This window comes from Hibiscus syriacus, unplaced genomic scaffold, assembly GCF_006381635.1.
Source record: "Hibiscus syriacus cultivar Baekdansim isolate YM2019G1 unplaced genomic scaffold, ASM638163v2 tig00002840_pilon, whole genome shotgun sequence".
NCBI lineage: Eukaryota > Viridiplantae > Streptophyta > Magnoliopsida > Malvales > Malvaceae > Hibiscus > Hibiscus syriacus.
Window position 1 is genome coordinate 10872528 of NW_024061947.1, and position 21476 is coordinate 10894003.

At 30.4% G+C, this 21476-nt stretch overlaps 2 protein-coding genes across 2 annotated transcripts; one reads left to right on the forward strand and one right to left on the reverse strand.

Annotated features, from left to right (window-relative positions):
* Positions 1-14486: 14486 nt before the first annotated feature.
* Positions 14487-15276, reverse strand: LOC120154097 (trihelix transcription factor GT-1-like). Its single transcript, XM_039165927.1, has one exon. It carries the CDS (start codon positions 15131-15133, stop codon positions 14684-14686), a length of 450 nt encoding a protein of 149 aa, XP_039021858.1. The 5' UTR covers positions 15134-15276; the 3' UTR covers positions 14487-14683.
* Positions 15277-16903: 1627 nt separating this feature from the next.
* Positions 16904-19912, forward strand: LOC120157724 (sperm-associated antigen 1-like). The gene is made up of 3 exons (XM_039168772.1): positions 16904-17240; positions 18329-18517; positions 18951-19912. Exons 1-3 carry the CDS (start codon positions 17061-17063, stop codon positions 19515-19517), a joined length of 936 nt encoding a protein of 311 aa, XP_039024703.1. The 5' UTR covers positions 16904-17060; the 3' UTR covers positions 19518-19912.
* Positions 19913-21476: the final 1564 nt, after the last annotated feature.

Consider the following 21476-nt stretch of genomic DNA (forward strand, 5'->3'; position numbering starts at 1 on the left):
ATCAACTTGAATAACTCAAAAAATAAATTTAGTCGACTCGACTCGGTTTAACGCTCACCCCTAGTTTGAATGATGTTTTTATTGTAAACATCAAATATAATAAGTAATATTATTTATTAACAAAATAATAATAATACTTTTTAAATTTTAGAATAATTTATTTAATATTATTTATGTCAATATTATTATTAAAATATTATATCTACAATTTTATAAATAAAAACATTAAGATTATTATATTTTATTAAAATCAATTATATTAATTATTTATTAAAAAAATAATAGATTATTAATTATATTAATTACTTATTAAAATAATAATACTATTAAAATATTAAAAATTATAATATTAAAATAAATATATTATATTATAATTTAAGGAGTGTATTTTAAATATTCAACTATTCAATAATATTATTTTATGAAATTAATAGATAATGTTATTTTTATTAATAATCTATATATTATTAAAATAAAAAATATATTATATATATAATTAGAACAATAAAAATATTATATTATAAAAGTATAATAAATATAATTTACTAATTAATATTTTATTAAAATAATTCTAAAATAATATATTAATATTAAATATATAAAATAAAAATGTTTTAAGTGATTATGCTTTGAAGTGAAAAGTTCGTAAAATAACTTACGAAAAATCAGACTGTAAGTTTTTCTAAACAATGCAAAGGAAATTCAGTTGGTCAGAAAAACAAATTATATTGATTATTTGTTTGTTGCGAACTAAATACTAAAAAATAAAGAAAACATTTTCCGAAAAATCAATTACACAAAATCAATCATAAGTTGCAAGAAACATTGCAGGCTAAGAGCGGAAGCAAAGGGGGTGGCATATTGAATAAGGGGAGTGGATGTACAAACCATAATGCATTGCCAATCGTGTTGCGTCCCCACAACGGCGAGAGATAGCAGTGTCCAAGTTGCAAGAGTGGCATCAGCACTGAACATGTATCCGAAACCACGATGCGACATTGAAATCGATGCCTTCATTTGTTATAACTTAGATGCAGAATGAAGGAAGCAAATGGTTCAAGTGCTGGATTAAAATTCGTAATTATGCGCACCTATGTCATACATAAAATTAAGTGACTAATTATTATATATGTGTTATAGGTATTAAAGTGTAGATACTATAAATTATATTTATAATATAATGAGGGACATAATTATAAATACTTAATAGATTGATCTAATATTCATTCTATATAAAGATATAGTGGTCCCCGAAAATATGTCAACTTGTATTACTCTTATTCGTCAAAGAGTTTTCACGACAAGAACAAATATATTTTTTTAGATCACAACTAAAGAAATAATCAAGAATTTCAATCTATCAATTTATTCAAGTACATTTATGCATCTAGTATTTTATTCTTGATAATTTAACATGATTATATCATAATTCTTTTCATATTTGTTATAGTTTGGCTCTAACATTTCTTGCCGTGTTCCTTTATGCTATGACGCCTAGGGGTCGCTCCATTTTTTTTCTTGATTAGGTCTTGTCGAGGATTCTGATGAGGGATTGATGTAATATTTTATATTACGAGGAGTGAATTTTATAAAATTTTAGAAAGAAACGAGTTTATAAAATTTTAGGGTGCAACAATGGATTATAAATATAAAATAAACAAAAAAAATTAAAATATAAGAGAATTTAAAATTTCAAGAGGAGACGATCGCTCTATCTGTACCCCACTTGGTCTATCCCTACCGATGGTCATGTAGTGCTGTAGGGTTCTTCCGATATGTTTCTTATTGTTAACCTTCTATTTTTAATATTATATTTGCTTACTCCATTTTTCTTTTTATTATATTTTGGTCTATCACATGTTTTTAAGCGTTTACGGATTATGTATGTTCCTTGTTTTAATATTATATTTTGCTTACTCCATTTTTCTTTTTCTTAGTGGCAGATCCAAAAAAAAATAGAATATATATGTATTAGGACTAGAAATTTTTTGATAGAAGTCACTAATTTTATTTAAAATATGAAATATTTCAAATTACAATGAAAAAATTATAATTATTATCGTAAATTAAACATATAATTATGATAATTTCCTATAATAATTAAAACAAAACTAGCAACTTAAGGTCACATAAGGACCATACAATTAAAGATTAAGTTATCCACGAAACCGCATTGGCAAACGAGACACAAAAAGGAATCAAGTACTGAAAGACTGTCAAATCGCAAATCAGACTCGAGCGCTAGAAAAATTATCCACGACGCAACGGGTATCCAAATTCAATTTGATGGTCCAAAACATGAAATATCAACAATATAATAAATAAGCGTCTTATTAATCAGTCGTGACGATCAAATCAACCTTTAGAAGAAGAAAAATATAATCGAAAACAACGACCAAACAGTCGAAAAAGTACAAAAGACAAATAAAAATGTTATAATAACATACTTATTGGGGAAAAAATCAAGATGTGATATAAGAAAATAAAAGGACAATAAAGAATATCTTTTGATGTTGATCGTCATTCTTAATAAAATATTTTATTTTTCTTCGTATCTTTAAGTTTAATATTTTATTTTTATATAATTATTTTTTGTGACTATTGTCTTCATTTTTCTCTATATTTTAATGCATTATACTTTTTATTTTTTCCATTATTAATGAAATTCGGTTGCTATAATTAGGGGGAAATACTTCATACCATTTTGTCGAAAAGAAATGTACTGCATGCCATTTGTCAAAAAGGGAACTGCTTCATATCATATATAACATGACACGTGGAGCTCAAGCAATGGTCATTGATTTTCAAAATTAATCCGTAATTCTTAAAAAGAAAAGTATATTCGTAATCTATATATTTTTTTATTAAAGTTCTATGTCCACCTACAATGTTAAAAAATTATATCTATGATTTATAGTCTTTTACAAAGTTTGACCTCCTCTCTATTATTATTTAATGGTTAAAGACTTATAATAATAATAATAATAGAACTATGGTGCTGCTTTTCTCCTGCATGTGGGTGAAATATATGATCCAGTCAATATTGGTGTGCCTGTGTTTATATATAATAGTACAGTTCCAAAGCAAAGCATTGGCTTGTTCATTTGGGTCAAAGTTAAATACTGAAGAGGTCAGGGCAGGCCTTGGGAAAAAACAGACTAGCAGTCTTGTACAGTCATCAGGTGCGCCCTTTTTCTGCAATATCCAATACATAGAATTATGGGAACAGCAGCAGTTCCAGCTTGACCAGTCTTGTTTTTTTGTGTGTGTGATCGGCCATCCGTGTTGAAAAGTCATGGAACGTGGGTAGAAATTTGGTTTAAACCCCGAGACTACTGATCGATTGAGTCGTTAATACTTAATACTGCCTTTAAAACGGTGATTGTGGCTCAAACATAGCGACTGGAAACGCTGAACGATGGTGTAGCATCATGTGCGCATCACAACTCCAGTGACTTTTCTCCATGTTTCGATAATATATATTATCTTCACTAATATTTTAAATATAAAACGTAAAAAAAATGAGAGTCAAGTATGAACTTATAAACAAGTCAATGAACTAGTCGATAAACAAATATGTTCGTGAACATAAATGAATTTAACACACATTTATTTTGTGTTGTTTTTTATTAAATGAACTAACTAATAATCACACATTTATTTAGCTTAATAGACATCGAAACGAATGTTATACAAACAGTTCATGAACGATTCATTTAACGCTCTGTTCATTTACAACTCTACTCTTAATTCAGTTTGCTCGATCACAAATATTAAAATTGAAATCTTTGATAGCTAAATAATAATCTAATAACAAAATATAATAAAAATTATTTTTCAAATGATAACTAAATAAAATAAATCAAAATATTATTAATTAATATAATCAGTATAAACTAAAGGGGTGATTTAAGTGGTAAGCAATTTGATATTGCTTAAGCAAGGTCTTAGGTTTGAGTCTTGTGCATGCATAAATTTCCGATGAAAAACTCACCCACCAAAATCAAATGTGTAACTCAAATCAATCTAAATTATTCAGAAAAACTTTGAAAAATACAATAAAAAGAAATATAGCAATCGGTGCTAGTACAATATCGACAAAGGAAATAGTGAGGAGGATGGGCAAAATCCAGGGAGAGCCATATGTTGACAAAACAGTACGTGGATTAAGAAAATTCAGTAGATGGAGACGTTTATAAAAGGAATAAAAGTTTATTTTCTTTATTTTTTAAAGACGCAACCTATGACCGTTTAGTTACAGGGTTTCATGCTCTACGTTGATGGAACGAAGAGGCTTTATATCAAATAATACAAGGATGAGGGCCATTCCTATTAATTTACTGAATTTTTGTCTTCCTTTGTATTGTTTATGAATTACACTATTTATTTAAAAAATGAATGTCTCTTGTTCCTATATATAATGGGGTAAGGGGAGGTAAGATAGTAAGCTGCCCCTAACACCAGGTTGAGAGCAGCTTTCGTAGAAGACCTCTGAATTATGAAATGCCCTCCGTGAAACTCGATCCCACGATCTCAAAATTAAGAACCTTATGCTCTATCAACTGAGCTGAATAGTCATCTCTACACTATTATTTAAAAGTTTCTTAATTATTCTTTTTGTACTACAGAATTTCTAAATATTGACTTGGATAGCAATTAAGAATAAATGGATTGCTGACCGACACACAATCAACTATATAGGTGGAATTCTTGAACTAAGCACTGCCTACTGTATCATTCCAAAGCTCTATCCCTGATGTAAGCTTAAACGATTTATTTTTATTTGGCTTTAACACCGAAAATAAGTACTCAAACTATACATTGATTTTAAATAGGTGTCTAAATTATTTTTGACTCATTCAAGTGTCTAACATTATAGATGTTACCTATTTAGGTATCTCGGTTCGAACTGCCGTTAAAAAAATATATTAAGTGACACGTGTCACAATCTGATAATTTTAAAATTTTATTTTTTGAAAGAACTTAAAAATATTTATTTCAAAAGGCCCAATTATTTTAAAATATATAAAAAATTCCCTAAATCTCTTATTCTAGTCCTTTACGTCAACCGTCGGTAATCTATCCGTCAACGATCGGTCACTCATACGTCGTCGATCACCCACTGACCGGTCATAACCCTTGCTATTATCTCAAAACCAAAAATTCCAAATCCATAAACTTCAATCCCTAAAATCTAAAATACTAAATCCCTTTGGTCGATCGTGATAACTGACTATTTATCTGACTGTGATAACTGACCCCTTAGTCATTTGGTCGGCAGATGCATGCGGGTTTGAGTTTTTTTAATAATATTTTATTTTAAGAAAATAAAATAAAATTTAAGATTGTAACACGTGTCACTTTACAGGACTACATCTGAGGTATTAAATGGGTAACGTTTGTAATGTTAGACACTTGGATGAGTCAAAAAATAGTTTATGCAACACTACTTAAAAATTAGAGTATAATTTAGACACTTATTTTGGTATTAAACTTTTTATTTTATTTTCTCGCTCAATTTTTATGTCTTACCTGATGACGTATAAAAAGATTTATTGAACAAAATAAATTGAAGGGAATATATATATATATATATATATATATATATATATATATATATATATATATATATATAACCTCAAAGTGTATTAACCTCAAAGTGCATTAAAATAAATAATATTGTTTTTTAACGTAATCCGTTAGCATTGAAATTCATATTATTAAATTTTAGTAACGATGAATTTCAGGTGTTTCAGTAAAGGAAATGCCGAAGAAAAAAATGAGATATTAATAATTATAAAAACTCGAATAAAATAAAGCAGTCAAAAGTAGGTGGCCACATGGAAGCTCAACAGGTTGAGAAAAGCAAACAGCGCTCTCTGTATATATAAATATTTATTAAGGAATGAAATATTAATATAAGTGGGTGTTTGGATGGGGAAATGTAGGATTTCATGAAAATGAAATCTATATTACTCCGTTTGGTTAGCCGGTAATCTCATTCCCGATAATGTAAGATTATCAATGGTAGATTTTTGGGATATATTATCGGAAATGTCATTACCTCCATTTCCTTAGGTATTGTTAGACTACCAGCATTTTGGACTAAAATGCCCTTAATTTTTTTTTCTTTCAAAAATATCCTTATTCTGTCATTGAATAATAAAAATTATACGAATGTTAAATTACAAATTTATCCTTAATCTAGTTTAGATTTACAAAAAAAGTTTATAATTAAAATTTTATATGAAGTTAGGGGTTAAAATAAAATTTTACATTTCATTAAACCTTTTTATATTTTAATTTTGTAAAAAAAATTATATAAATTTATGAATTTAAATTTTTTAAAGAAAATATATAAATATTTTCCAACTTGTTAAAAAAAATAAATATATAATAAGGACAATTTGGTCAAATATAAATTCCAATAATTTTTTATTCTTTTAACCAAACACGGTAATCTTACAATCCTATTAAACAAACCAAACACAAAATATAACATTCTCAGTAATCATATTCCTTAGTAATCTTACATTCCCACTGGTAATCTTATATTCGTGAACCAAACGCACCCTCAGGAATAAAAAATATTAAGGAAAGACAACTTGACTCTCTCTCTCTCTCTACCTGCATGCTTCGCCCCACGCCGCCCACCTCATAAAAAAACTCAAAAATTCACCCAATTAAGTCTTAATAAACTATATTATAATTATTCTCGATTTAATCTAAATAAATAAATAAATATAGTCGTTATTAAAATATTTAAAAATACAAATAAATATTAATATAGACACAAGTCTCATAAAATAATAAAATTATATTTAGATCTCCTACAAATTATAACATTTTAACTTAATCCTTTTAAAAATTACGAAGTCATAAGTTAAAATAATCTTAAAATTATATTTTAACCTTTTAAATTTTGTTATAACGGCAGAAATTTCACAAAGGGTTTAAGTCTTGAATTTAAATTTAAAGAATACAACTTAAAATCATTCAAATATGTGATATAATAATAATATAATCTCACTTATGAGATAATATTCTTAATTATCGATATATAAAATAATGGACATAAAATTTTAATAATTTATTTTTTAATCTAATTTTTTTTTATGAATTCCACCTTAATACAATCCTTTAAGTGTTGACGTTCAAAACATATTCAAATATACAATATCTTTTATTTAAATATTTAATATCCTATAAAATATTTAAAATATTGTATCTAACTTAAATATATATAGAAATATATTTGTATTCATTTGAGTGTTTAAGATATTATTTTATACTACTATTATATAATTTTGGTATATTCATGTTATATTCCTTGGGAATCTTTCCCGTAAAAGATTAATCCCTATTTTGCCAAATCAATATCTCAAAAATATAGACCAACAACCAGTTAGTCTAGTATGATGAGGCACTAGATCTTTTAAGCAATATCAAAAGTTTGAATCATGACAATTGTGAATGGAGTAAACTGGGTTGAAAGGGTGACCCTTGTCTCTAAAGTACTCGATCTGGATTAGTCGATCAATAAATCGAATACTGGTGATTATATAAAAAAACCCCTCAAAAAAGTATATTTGAGCCTTGGTCTATCTATCCTATTAACCTATAAATAATCATTATAACCTTACGTCTGACATCAATATATTAAAATTCATCATACAATCTCTCGATTAAGATAAAAAAAAAAGAGATTCTAGACATTTGAGACCTCAACTTCAACCTTCCTTCTTTACGAAACTAAAAACGTCTTACAATCGCTACACTATTAATATTCTAAAAGGTTCAATGTGTAATTATAAATTAGTTAAAATTTTAAAAGCAAATCATTTAAAATAAAATAGTAATTACATTATTTTCCACCTTTTTAACAATAATTGGATCAAATACCAACTCTAAATTAAAAAACTCTAAATATTTTTCTAAATAATTTACTTTAATATTTTAACTAATTTATAATTATACTTTAAATCTTATAAAATTTTAAAATTTTATAAATTAAATTAATGGTGTTCAACTATACCCAACGTTAGTGGTGAGTCTGGTACACTCATCCTAGGAGGAACGATGCATTTGAAGAGGTAAGATGGTTAATTCTTTGAATTTAATATTTCTTAGTCAGACGGCTAGTCTTTGTCTTGAATTTAATGTTGGTATCTATAGTTAATGAAAATTCTTTATACACAAGTCAAACAACTTGAGTTACTTGACGTCAGGAATAGAACTTGTAGGATAATCGCTATGCGTTAATTTGTAATAAAATCAAATAAATCCATGCATATTACGTCTAAAATCATAATTAATTAACATACTAAAACCTATTAACATTATACGATAAATTCATGGAAACCTATGGTATAATTATGAAAAATATTCTATTAATAATTGATGTTAAGTTTTAAATTCAATTTAAATAATTTTTCTTATTTATTTTCTTTTGCCTCTTCCATCAAAATTTAAAAAATAAAAAACGTCATGGATGTGGTCAGTCTAGAGGTAACCTCACTGGCCTGCTTATTAAATTAGGGTCTAGGGACAGGTGCATTTCCATCTAAAATCATGTTAAATATAATAGTAAAATTTCACTCTTAGTCCCTTAAAATGTTCAACTTATAAAATTTAGACAATGTAAAACTGTCTTTTGGCCTCTAAGATTGATAAAATTTCAGTTTAACCCTATTAATTTTAACCTTTCAAAAATGTATAATTCAATTTTGGTCTTCTAAACAAAATTCTTACCTCACCACTCAATAGATTTATCTTTATGCAATTTCCAACTTAAGGACTAATTTTATTGATTCAATGAATTATTTTTAGATCGAAAAGTTTAAAATTTTAATGTTATGAATGAAACAAACCAAATTTATCCTTATAATGAACATTTATAGTACTTAATTTGGATTAATTATCAAACATGTTGGATATTTGTTATATATATATATATATATTCTATTTATTTTTAAATAAGATTAGAACAAAACTAAATTCAAATCCCAACATTTTTAACTTAGCATAGTAATATGAGATCACTATTTGTTGAAAGATGTCTATTTCTTTGTCTTAACTTGATAATAAAATTATGTGAAATCAAACTTGCATGCATTTATATAAAACCTATAAGGATTTAAGATGATCTTCACGTTCCAAATTAAATAATAGTTTTTTTTAGAAAAGAAACAACATGGAAACATCCTTCACTTACTAGCTAATAAAAGTCATCGGATTGGTATTTCTTGGACTTCAAATGCAGCAATATTGACTCATGTACTACGGCATATTTGTTTAATGCAACTATAAACCGGCCTCATGCGTCAAGCATCTTCAAAATCATTACACGTTCATAGATCAACTCTCTTTCATGACCGGAGAGGTTTTAAATTTCAATCGCAGATCCATTTTTAATTACGTCGAATTTTTCATAAATACAGATATAACGAATGTTATTGTAATTGTAAATCATGGTGTATATCAACAATTAAAAAAAAAAGCAGCTAAAACTTATTTAAGTCTATCGCAGCCACCATGTTTCCCGGTGTCTGGAATCCTCGAAAGAAGAATATTTGAAAAGAACGACTTCCATGCCGGAAACTAGTTGCCGAGGAGTTAAAGAACTGCGACAAATAGGGCAGGTCGAACGCCGGTATCCGACCCATCTGTCCAAGCAAACCTTATGGAAAAGATGGTCGCACCTCAACTCTGGAATCTCATCGTCTTCATCGATCTTGCATAAACAAATAGCGCATTCTTCAACTTCATCGTCGTCACCCGAGCCATGCTTGCAGTTGTAGTTGCGGCTGCCGAGCTTGAAATCATCGCCGCCGACGGTTGCGGGTATTTGATAAGGGAACAAAGAGAACCGGAGGAAGAAATTCCACGCCCAAGCCAGATTCGGGACGATCGAAAGCAGGGAAGAGAAGTGTTTCCCAAGCTTATCGATCTTCATCGTCGAATGCTCGAAAGCGAACGTCGAAACAAACATATTTGGACTATCCTGGAAGATAAAGTACAGAGCGCTTAGCCTACAAGGACGACGGCAGAGAGAGAGAGGTTGGTTTCCAAAGGCATGAATATTAGGTTATTTATAGAGCATTGTGTCCAGAAATGGAAAGCCGTAATCTGGTGCCGAATCATACCATTCAAAAGGAAGACTTTTAATGCAGACTAGCAGACAAAGTAGATTGTATATTTTATTTTAAATATTATCAACATGCGAGGGTTTTTAATGTAAATTTTATTGATAGTCCAAAGCAGGGGCTAATAAAAAAAATTAAGAATAAGAGTTTAAAATTTTAATATTTTTTTTAAAAAATAACGAGTGTAAAAAATTTCATTTTTTCCATTTACTCTTAATACATTAAATTAAATTTCACGTTTTTTTTCAAAATAATAAAGATGCACTTAACTCGTAGGACACATCCACCTTATCCAAAATTTGATTATTTATTTAAAACAAAGGGAAAAAAATGTGATACAAAAAGTTAAACGGGTTTACGTCACCAGCAACAATTTGAAACTTTCGGAATTTTCTTGCTGTTTGAAGATTAGAATCTACATTTTTTAATCTTCAACTTCTGAAATTTCAAGTGAATAGTTTGTTTATTTAACACACACATATATATTCGAACCAAATGATCTTAATAGTAAAAGAATTATTATTATTTTTTGAGATAACATGTTTGTGCATCATGAGTATTAAAAGTATGAGCATTAAATGTCAAATAATTTAAAGTTTATTTAAATCATATTGTCTTATATTTACCCGGTATTAATAATTTATATAACAAAGTTATAATGAAGTATTCATGTGATTTCTAATGAAAATAAGGTTTATGGTTGGAAAAAAGTTGTCCTTTTAATTTATATAACAAGGTTATAATGAAGTATTCATGTGAACTCTATTTTGAAAACCGGACCGGATCGGCCGGTTCAACCGGTTCAACCGGAAATCGTTAATTAGTCCGGTTTAATTTAAATCAGTTGAACCACTATTAGTGAACCGGCTAGAACCGTTGAACCGTTCGAACCGGCCAGAACCGTTGAACCGTTCGAACCGGACCGGCTAAAAACCGGAAAAAAAGGGGAAAACTAGGATTTTTTTTAAAAAAATTAAACCAAACAACGTCGTTTGTTAAACGAGCCAAGTCAAACTCGAGTATTGCTGAGCTCGACTCGAACTTAAAAACTTTAAAAGTAAGCTCAACTCAACTCAAACTCACAAGCTAAAAATTATCAAGTTCAATTCAAACTCAAAATATAATATTGAAACTTGAACTCAAAAAAAATTAGAAGCTCGATTGAAGCCTAAAATTCGAGCTTGATTGAAGTGAAAGAATAGTTCACTCAATGCTCACCAAAAGGCTCCATGATTTTGAATGCCAAATTACCTCTATTATTTATAGAAGTTAGTTGTGATGCGCTTCTATGTTTCTTAGCAACATGAGATTATTTTGTTCTCATATTTTTACTCTTTAGACTTTTGGGATGCTCTTTTATGTTTCTTAGCCATGTGGGATTGTTTTAAAAAAATTAAACCAAACAATATCATTTTGTTATGATTTTTTTAACCCCAAATTTATTTTTTAATTATAGTTATATAATTATATTTATTATTTAATATGTTTTACCTTAAATATTATGTTGTAGTTAATTTGAATCATTTTGTTTCACTTGATTTTATGGGTTTTAACTTATATATGTTATTACTTGCTTTGAATAGGACTTGTGATATAAAAAATTATTTTTTATTAAATATTTTTGATATTTTTATTTAATTTTTTAAATAATTTTGACGTCATCCGGTTCTTCCGACCGATCAGACCGATTCAACCGATTAAATCAGTGAACCGATAGCATGACCGGTTCGCTAACCGGTCCGATTCTGAAAACCATGCATGTGAATGTTAAAAGTATCAGCGTTAAATATTGCTCTTGTTGATCATTATTGACTATTTGCACACTGTGACATTCACTTTCCACCAACTCTTAAGGATTATGCCTTGTCTACTGTAAAATCAGATGCACAGCAAAGTATCGTTCTTCCACAGGTGAGCCGTGGAACAACGCGACAAGGAAGTCTATCACTGAACTACCTCTTTTCGAATATAATTGATATTGATTTTCTATTCTCCTTTCATCAACGATCCGGTAGAGTCTACAGGTATTGTTTCGATAAACATATTCAAGAATCCTTTCAAGGCACAAAAAGCCTCCAAACAGTTCATCTCAACTCGTATTTTACGATAATCAAGTCTTCAAGTACCACGAATCACTCGAAATTATATTAAGGGTAACTATACGAAAAGTGTCCTTTATTTTCGGTATGATCGATTTTTGATCCCAATTTAAAAATTAAGAGTAAATGGTCCCTAACGTTATCGGTTCATCCGGTTTAAGTCTCTCTCATTATCGGTTCATCAGGTTTAAGTCCTTAATCCGTCAACTTCTGATAACCCTGGAGTGGCAATTGAAAAATGTAGCCAAAATCCAAAAGTTACGTGTATTCTTCTTCTATGTATTGCAGTCTGCGATATTTCTGGGTGAAGACTTAAATGCAGAATCAATACTTCTTGCTTATTGAATCAAGACTTAAAAATACAACCAATTTAGAGCAGTTGAAAAAGTGAAATGCAACGGAATTGAGCTGGATATACTCGAATTTCTCAATTAACCATAATTATGAAAAGAAATTCAAGGATTCTTGACAAAACTCAATACATCTATGGAAAGAGAGAAGTAAGATCCTCCATGATAAAAGCTTGAAAACAAAGTAGGAAAAATGAACATGAATTGAAGAAATTCTACCGCAAATCCGCCATTGAATTCAAACCTGGGAAAAACACCCAGAAACTTATTGTCATACCTGAAATGGTAGTTGCCAAGTCCATGTTTAACCCCAGACTTGAACTCACCAACATAGCAACTCCCATCAGCACAAGGTTGAACACCAACACCATGACTTTGCCCCTTACACCATTCTCCAACATATGAATCCCCAGTATCAAACCTATAAACCTCAAATCCATGCCTTAAACCCTGCCTATATTGTCCTCTATACCCACTCCCTCTACTCCAGCTCTCTACTCCATTCCCATCATATCTGCCTTCAACTCAATTCCCTTCGTAACTCCCATTCATGAAATAGTTATAAACCCTACTCCCCCTACCCTTGTGAAATTCACCTTCATAAAACCCCCCCATTGTTATACAACTGGACTCCTTCTCTTACAACCAGCTGAAGCTTTTCTTTTTCTCTGTTGGCGTTTTTATTGCAATGGGTTTCGAAGAAGAAGATTATTTTTTTTTTATAAATTTTAGTTGCTTAGTAATAACTCCGTTAAAGGATTAGGAATCATTTATCTTTAATTTTTAAATTAACGACGAAAATCGATCATACTAAAAATAAAAGACATAATGCAACAAAATAACCTTAACGTTTCATAGTGATATCAAATTTGCCCGTAGTGTTTTTTTTGAAACATTTGACCCTTTAACGTTTTATTTTAGGTAAAAAAATATTCTTGTTGGATGAAAATTATTAGTCAACTAATAGTTAACGCATAGAGACAACATGACAAGCTTACATAACATTGCACGCTGACGTGACAATTTCACGTATGTAAAGGTGATGACATTAAATTTTTCACGTCGGCAAAAATTAATTTTTAAAAAATAATTATATTATTTTTTTAATAATTTTCAACCAATACAAAGATGACATGTGTCATCATTGTATATGTGGAATTACCAAATCAGCAAAAAATATTTTTTAAAAAATAATTATATTAATTTTTTAATAATTTTTTAAATAGAAAGCCTCACACACATCAATGAAAGCTCCACTTTCTAAAAAAAATGCAAAATAAAGAGGGAAAAGAATGAACTGGAAAACAAAATATACCCTTATCGGAGAAATGCTTCCTCGTAAACCTCGGGAGCCATAAGCTATGGTGTTCTTGGAGAGAAAAAGCAAACCCCAAAAAACGGTGACTTTCATTTTCTCGTCTTACCGACTTCCATTACTCAAAAAAGTTGAACATTTATCATACAAGATGCCAACCAAAGTTCAGTTCAAGTAAACATATCGACACAGTGAGATGCATGAGATTTCGAGAGGATCGAAGCGACGCCGAGATCACCGATCTTAACTTCTCCTTGGTTGCCATTAACAAAAATATTATCACATTTAAGATCTCTATGAATCATAGGGGGGGTCATGGCTATGGAGATAAAGAAGGCCCCTCAAGATCTGCCTACACCAATGTTTCACAGCTCTGATGTCGACTCTCTATGTTTAGCCTATACCTATCATAGATCAAAAACCAAGGGAATCCCAACACAGACAAAAGATCAAACACCTAAACTACACCAAGAAAAGGCAAAATTTCAACATGTTCTTTTACTTACTGTCTTAAAGTCCCAGAAGTGAACATTTCAGTGACAAAATTAATGTTCATATTAGTAATATCAACCCAGGAAGTATAAAACTTCATAATATTATCGTGTTTCAATTCAATGTCTTGAGAAGATAAATCTCACAGTAAAGCCTTTCAAGATCTTCAGGGATTTGAAGAAAATCATGAGTTTGGCTTGGTTCCCAGCAACTTCAATCCCTTCATACTCATCAAATACTCTATAACTGCAATAAAAATCAACCCTTTATATCGAATGGAGCTCAAATTCTGAACAAAAAGATGCAAGCAAATTTGATGAAGAAATATGAAATGGGTATTGAAAAAAAAGAAAAAAACTCCTTCAACAAGTTCCTCCACTTGTCCGTACACATAGTCAGTGATCTATCGAACCCTTTCTCCCTCATCTCAGTAGATATCTGCTCCCAAAGGTGCTTGTTTGATTTGGAAGTATTGAAACGACCGTCTGTTTCCCTCCGAAAATCGATAAGGCTTAGTGTTTCGTCTTGGACCCAGGTCTCGGCTCGTTTCTTGGGGGTTTTGATTTCTGGGTCATCACCGCTGCTTTCACCCAACATAATTTGATGCTGCTGCAGCTGGAGCTGATGTGGGAAATTCCCATTGGTGGGGACCTCGATGATCATGTCATTAGCTATGGAAGGGTCTTCCTCCTTGTATAAATCAATTGGATGAGACTTCTCCGAGAGGTACATGGCCAGCTCTGAATCTGAACAGGGAAATGGGTTCTTTTTTAATATTTTTTGCTTTTTTTTTTTTTGGGTTTTCAAGGCTTTTAGGAGTTGAAAAGAGAGGGATTTGACATGGAGAAGAAGAAGTGAAATCAGGTTGGGTTTAATTTGATTTTGATTAGTAATTTTTTCCCTTTTTAGTGTTTTGTCGATAAAGAATGAAGATCGAAGAAGAAGCAGTGAGTTTTGAGTATAGTTTTATATTTAAGCCAATGAAAAGATGACACATGTCATCTTTGTATTGGTTGAAAATTATTAAAAAAACTTAATATAATTATTTTTAAAAATTAATTTTTGTTAACGTCGCAAATGCCATATCATTACCTTTGCATATGTGTCATTGATATGTTAGCGTGCGATGTTATGTAAGCTTATCATGTCATCTCCATTGCATTGATCGTTCGTTGATTAATATTTTCATCTAACGAGTGCGTTTTTTGACTTAAAATGAACCGTTAAGAGGTCAAATGTTTCAAAAAAAAAAACATACAAACAAATTTAACATCACTATCAAACGTTAAAATTATTTTATTACCAAAATAAAGAAAACTATTCGTAGAATTTACCCTTATATTAAAAATGTCCACATAAACTTCTAGAAAATCCTAAGACTCTCTCCCCTATATTATTGCAAATAAAAAATCCAAAAAACTTGTAAGTCGTCAAAATGACGAATGATAATGTTTGACAATATGATAATTATATAATATAGAAATTATATATAAATATATATATAATATCATGACCACAATTATATTAGGGTTAACTATGCATCTCGTATTTAACGCATTTAGTATTTAAACTCTTAATTTTAGTTCGTTTTAATACTTAAATTTTTAATTTTTTCTCATAATTTAACGTAATATTTTAAACTGATACTAAAATAAAATAAAAATTAAATTTTAGGTATAATTTTTAAAAAAATTAAAAATTTAGATACTAAAACATCTAAAACTAATATTTTAGATATTAAACGCATAATGTATCAATTATAATTACCCCACGTCACGGCGCCAATCTTTCCCACAAAAATTTCAAAACCCTTCCAAATCTGAACCGAGCCCACTTCCTTCAATTAAAATAAGGTAAATTACAGCCAAGGTCACTTACTTATGGATTTAGCAATAAATAAATTATTTTCTCTAAAAATTACAAATAAATAATTCAACTAAAATATAGTTACAAAAAATTACTGTCATTAAAATTGAAATAACCGTATAATGTGATATGGTATAATAATTTTTTTAGTTCTAAAAGCTTATATGTCCTATCAATTTTATCCTATTCATCAATTAGTGCTTTTGTGATACTTGTCAAATTGAACAAGTCTATAATGTTAAAGCAATAGTTAGATAATTACATTTTTTATAAAGTAATGACAAATTATTTTTAAACTATTATTATATCATAAAAGAAATATAATATTTATGGTAGTAGAACAAATTGTATAGGAGAAGAATAAAGACTAAAAAGATGAAAAATTTAAATATAAAGAGTTAAGTTTATTAAGTTGTTTGAGATTATGACCAAATTGAATTATTGCATAAATTTTAAAGACTAAAATTGTTATCATACCATGTCACAAACTATTTCAATTCAGTGACATATTTGTAATAATATTTTAATCGAGTGATCTATTTGTTATCAAATCCTTAGTCATGTGACCTTAGGAGTCATTTACCCTAAAAATAAAAACAAAAGAGAATCATAAAATGGTTGTCTTTAAGCTTCACTAATCTCAAATCGCAAACATCATTTCTGGAAACGGGACCTCACTTTTTGTCTTTCTTTCCCTATAAATCTCCTTTAAATTATTTTCAGTCCCATCCAAAACCCATCATCGTTTAACCAGATCGGGGGAACCGAGGGGGCAGGAGCGGGGAGTTTGAACATGGCGACGGCGTCGTTTAACAAGGTCGAAAGGGCCCACCAGATGTATAGAGAAGGCAGGTACGACGAAGCTCTGGGTTACTACACGGAGGCGCTGGCGGTTGCCAAAACGAAGCCTCAAAAGATCGGTCTGCACAGTAACAGAGCCGCTTGTTACTTGAAATTACATCATTTCAAAGAGGTTTTCCTTTTCTCTTTATTTATTTATTTATTTATTTTATCATCACATTGGATCGCCTTTGATTTTTTTCTTATTGGATTTTACTTTTTAGTAGCTTTTAGTAATTGTTTTGCTTCGGATTGGACTTTATGGACTTTGGGAATTCCGAAAAGGTTGATTTTTACTGTTTTATTTCTAAAATTTTGGGGGTTTAGTATAATAATTTCATGGACAAAAGTTGGTTTTGTGGGATTTTATTTATCTGCTTTCAATGAATTAAAATGAAATTAGTAAGGCAGAAGTTAAATGGACAAGAGTTGTTTTATTAGATTATATCAGTAGAAATTATGTTGAAGCCGTTATTAATTCAAAGATTCAGGTTTGCAATTTGTGGCAAAAGGTTCTTGTTTAGATAGTTTTGCTTTCAGTCTAGATTCTAGTAAGAATCATCTTTTGTTTGTTTTAAGCAATCAAACTAGCCATAGTTCGGCAGCTGACATGATCATGCAAGATTTCACATATGTCCATTTAACTTAAGAGAATTATGGTGTTGTATTCTGCAACTTTTATGGTGTTTTTGATGTTTGGTGATGGATATGGGGATGTAAGCTTTCCATATACATGGAAAAAACATAGAAGTGGATACACGTGCGTTGAACATATACCTTAATTCAATATTCACATTCGACTACAAGTGGCATGGATGATGCGGATGCATGACTTGCACACATCACATTTGTGAATCTTGTCATTTTCTCACAAGCATACACATGCAGACGTGGACATACATGTTTAGCAAAAATAGCTGCAATTTACCAATGTGTGGTCGTGGGATCGAGTCTCACGGTGGGCAATTCATAATTCGGAGGTCTCCCACGGAAGTTGCTCTCAACCTGGTGTTGGGGGCAGCCTACTATCCTACCTCCCCTTACCCCATTACATATGGGAATAAGGGTCAGCTAATTTTGTTATCCTCTATTTAGATATACATTTTTCTTTATATGCGAGGCATCTCAATCTGCTGTCTCTATTCGTGGAATGAATACATATTGGGTTATCCGTTTTACTATACTGTTATCTGCAAACTTATGCGGTGAATTCAACCTTAGGCAGCAGAAGAATGTACATCTGTTCTTGAGCTTGACCATAAGCACACTGGAGCTCTGATGCTACGAGCACAAACCCTAGTCACACTAAAGGAGTACAATTCAGCCCTCTTTGATGTCAATCAGCTCATAGAGTTGGATCCATCTTCGGAAGTTTATCATAACCTTCAAGCGCGTTTGAAGACACAAGTGGTATACTCCCTTATCCCTATATTCTTGTGGATGTTTCTCTACTATAGTCTATTTTGTCTCGTTAGTTAACTGGGTACTTAGTCTTTTTATTTCACATAGGCTTTTCCATTGTCTGCTGTTAGCTTATTCTTAATCATTTTTAGCTCATTGTCTTTGGGATAGCTATTACCAAAACCGGTCCGATAATTCTGTCTTGAACTGAATCATACTTGATATTCTGGATGCCAGTGAAAAGGTGGATTTTGTTTTCTTTTCTTAAGGAGAGCCAATTGCTTAAATATCTCTTAGCTAGTACTTAATCAATTGTTTGCTTGTTGTCATTGGGAAAGCTATTGCCAAAATTGGTTCCACTGGTTCTGTCTTAAGCCGACTTGTATTTGATCTTCCGGATGTCAGTAAGAAAGCGGATTTTGTTTTCTTTGCTTAAGGAAAGGCCCTTGCTCCGATACCTGAATCTGAAGCAGAGTTGGAGGAAGAGGAGGAAGAACATGAGCAGCCTTCTACAAGGGAGAAAGAAGCAAGTCAAGATGACAAAAAGGAAGACATGGTAGTGTCAGCTGTTGGGAAAGTTGTTAATGCTGCCGAACTTGAACATCTGGTTAAAGCAAAATTGATTGCCTCTGAGAAACTTGAGATCAGAGCATATGCTAAGCAGGAAACATATTGTAAGAATGTGGCTGAAAGAACTCCTGGAGTGACCGCTCTTCAGGAACCAAATGATAAGGATTCCAAAGGATGTCAATTGATTCCTAAATCCCAGGGATATTCAGGTCAGATTAAAGTACCCCAAAGAGTTGCAGTTACTGCTCCTCGAGAACAGGGCATCAAAGATTCCAAGGGATGGCAGGCAATCCCTAAACCCAAGGGACACTCAACTCTTGACTATGCACGGTGGGACAGAGTTGAAAATGACTCCAGTGAAGAAGATGATGATGATGAGGACTCTCAGCCTCAGTATCGATTCCGGGTAAGAACTGTCGGCATACGACCAGTGAAGTGAAATGATGTCTGATTCCTAAAATCTTCACAATGAGTCTCCCATGATGAGGAAATTATAGTTTGATCTATCGTGTTTGAACATCCAAAAGGCAGAGGCATCACATATTACACTATTACAATTGCATCCCTGGTTTGTGTTCTGGTATCAAAGTTCCTTTCAGAACTTCCAGGCTGCCTCGGATAATTTGGAAATGGCTGCACATATTAACAGTCAATCGGCATCGATTCCAGAGTCAGGTAAACCATCATTTCCGGTACTGTAATTATTTACAAATCTCTCTTCTGGTTGCTTAAGCTATATGGTTAGGGATGATAACTTTGAATCTGTGAACTGGTTTGCATTGGATGAACAACTATATAAATCGGATAGTTCTATAATTTTTCTGGATGTCAATACATTATTTGTTTGTATATTTATCACTACATACAAATCTCACATCGGCTAGCTTATGAATTCCCTGTTATTTTATACTATTAAGTCGATAGAAATATGATCACCTAAGGAATTGTGCTTAATTCTTTCCTAATAAAAGAAGTTGCTTGTTGGTTATATGTCATGTTTAGGGGTGTTTATCGAGCTAGTCGATCGTGAGTTAGACAGTGCTCGACTCGTGTTCGTTAAAAATATTTGATGTTCAACTCGACTCGTTGTTCGTTAAGTTTGTTAAAATTATGCTCGACTCGTCGTGCTCGTTAAAAAAAATTGTTGCTCAATTCGACTCGTTGCTCGTTAAGCTCAATGAAAAATTTACCTTCTATTTTTAACTAAAAATAAAATTTACTAATACTATATGGGGATATTAAGGTTGGTTTTTTTAATTAAAATAATATCATTAATTAATAATATTTTATTATTTATTAAAAAATAATAGATTGGTTAACTTATTATTTTTATTAATAAATTAATAATTATTATTTAGATTTATTTTTTGAATGAAATAATTTAGAAGTAATTACTAAAAATATATTTTTTAAAAATTAATGAGTTGTTTGTGAACTTATGGAGACGAGTTAGATTTTGTTCGACTCAGTTCGTTAAGGTCTTGAGTCGAGTCAACTTGAGTCGAACATTTATCGAATTTTGATCGAGTCAAGTTCGAGTTGCTTACTAGATGCTCAACTCCTTAAGCACCCCTAGTCATGTTTATTACTATTAAATAAATAATGCGAGGTTAACGTATAAATAAGACGCGTATGAGATGAGATTTGACATAGTTTGGCCTTGCTTGCTTCTACTTGCAAGAGAAATAAATAATCTACCATAAATGTAGAGATTATGAAATATATATATATATATATATATATATATGATATTTTATGTATCTTATAACTCGATATGTAAATCCCAAAACACGGTGTGTCTCAAAATATTACCCAACATCCCTGTAAATTCATCTAACAAAAACCCAAAGGTTGTAAAAATCTCAAAAATATTACATTTCTTTTAAAATAATTCTGGCATAAATTTGAAAACATACTCCATATTTATAGTCATCAGTCATGTACTTGATCACCAAAAAACTTAATTGCATATGACTTCTTACTTAAGTAATCTTTCATCACTAGAATTATAATAAAATTTTACTTATTTATCTATTAGAATTTAAGTCAATATCTATCAATATCCTATTTATATAAATTTCATTGGTGTATTGGTATTCAAGTTTTCAACAACTTCAGTTTTTAAATAATCTGTTGAAGAATTATTGTTAAGTCTTGAACACTTCAATTCTTATGTTATATCTACTGAAGATCTGCTGGGTTGGTTGAGAATTACTCGTCCTACAATTGATAATTTGTTGCAGAAAAAATTCTCTTGCATGTTTCCAAAATCACTAACAAAATCTGTAACAACAATTTCTTTCAATACTTCACAATTAAAATCACAGTTCTGATAATACTTGTTAAGAATTTGTAAGTGAAAAATAAATAATACGAGATCAACATAGAAAAATAAATC

Coding starts and splice junctions, on each gene's coding strand:
- LOC120154097 (XM_039165927.1), bottom strand. CDS start 15,133: ATGTACCTCTCGGAGAAGTCTCATCCAATTGATTTATACAAGGAGGAA.
- LOC120157724 (XM_039168772.1), top strand. CDS start 17,061: ATGGCGACGGCGTCGTTTAACAAGGTCGAAAGGGCCCACCAGATGTAT. Junction 17,241..18,328: donor AATTACATCATTTCAAAGAG/GTTTTCCTTTTC, acceptor ATTCAACCTTAG/GCAGCAGAAGAATGTACATC. Junction 18,518..18,950: donor CGCGTTTGAAGACACAAGTG/GTATACTCCCTT, acceptor GCTTAAGGAAAG/GCCCTTGCTCCGATACCTGA.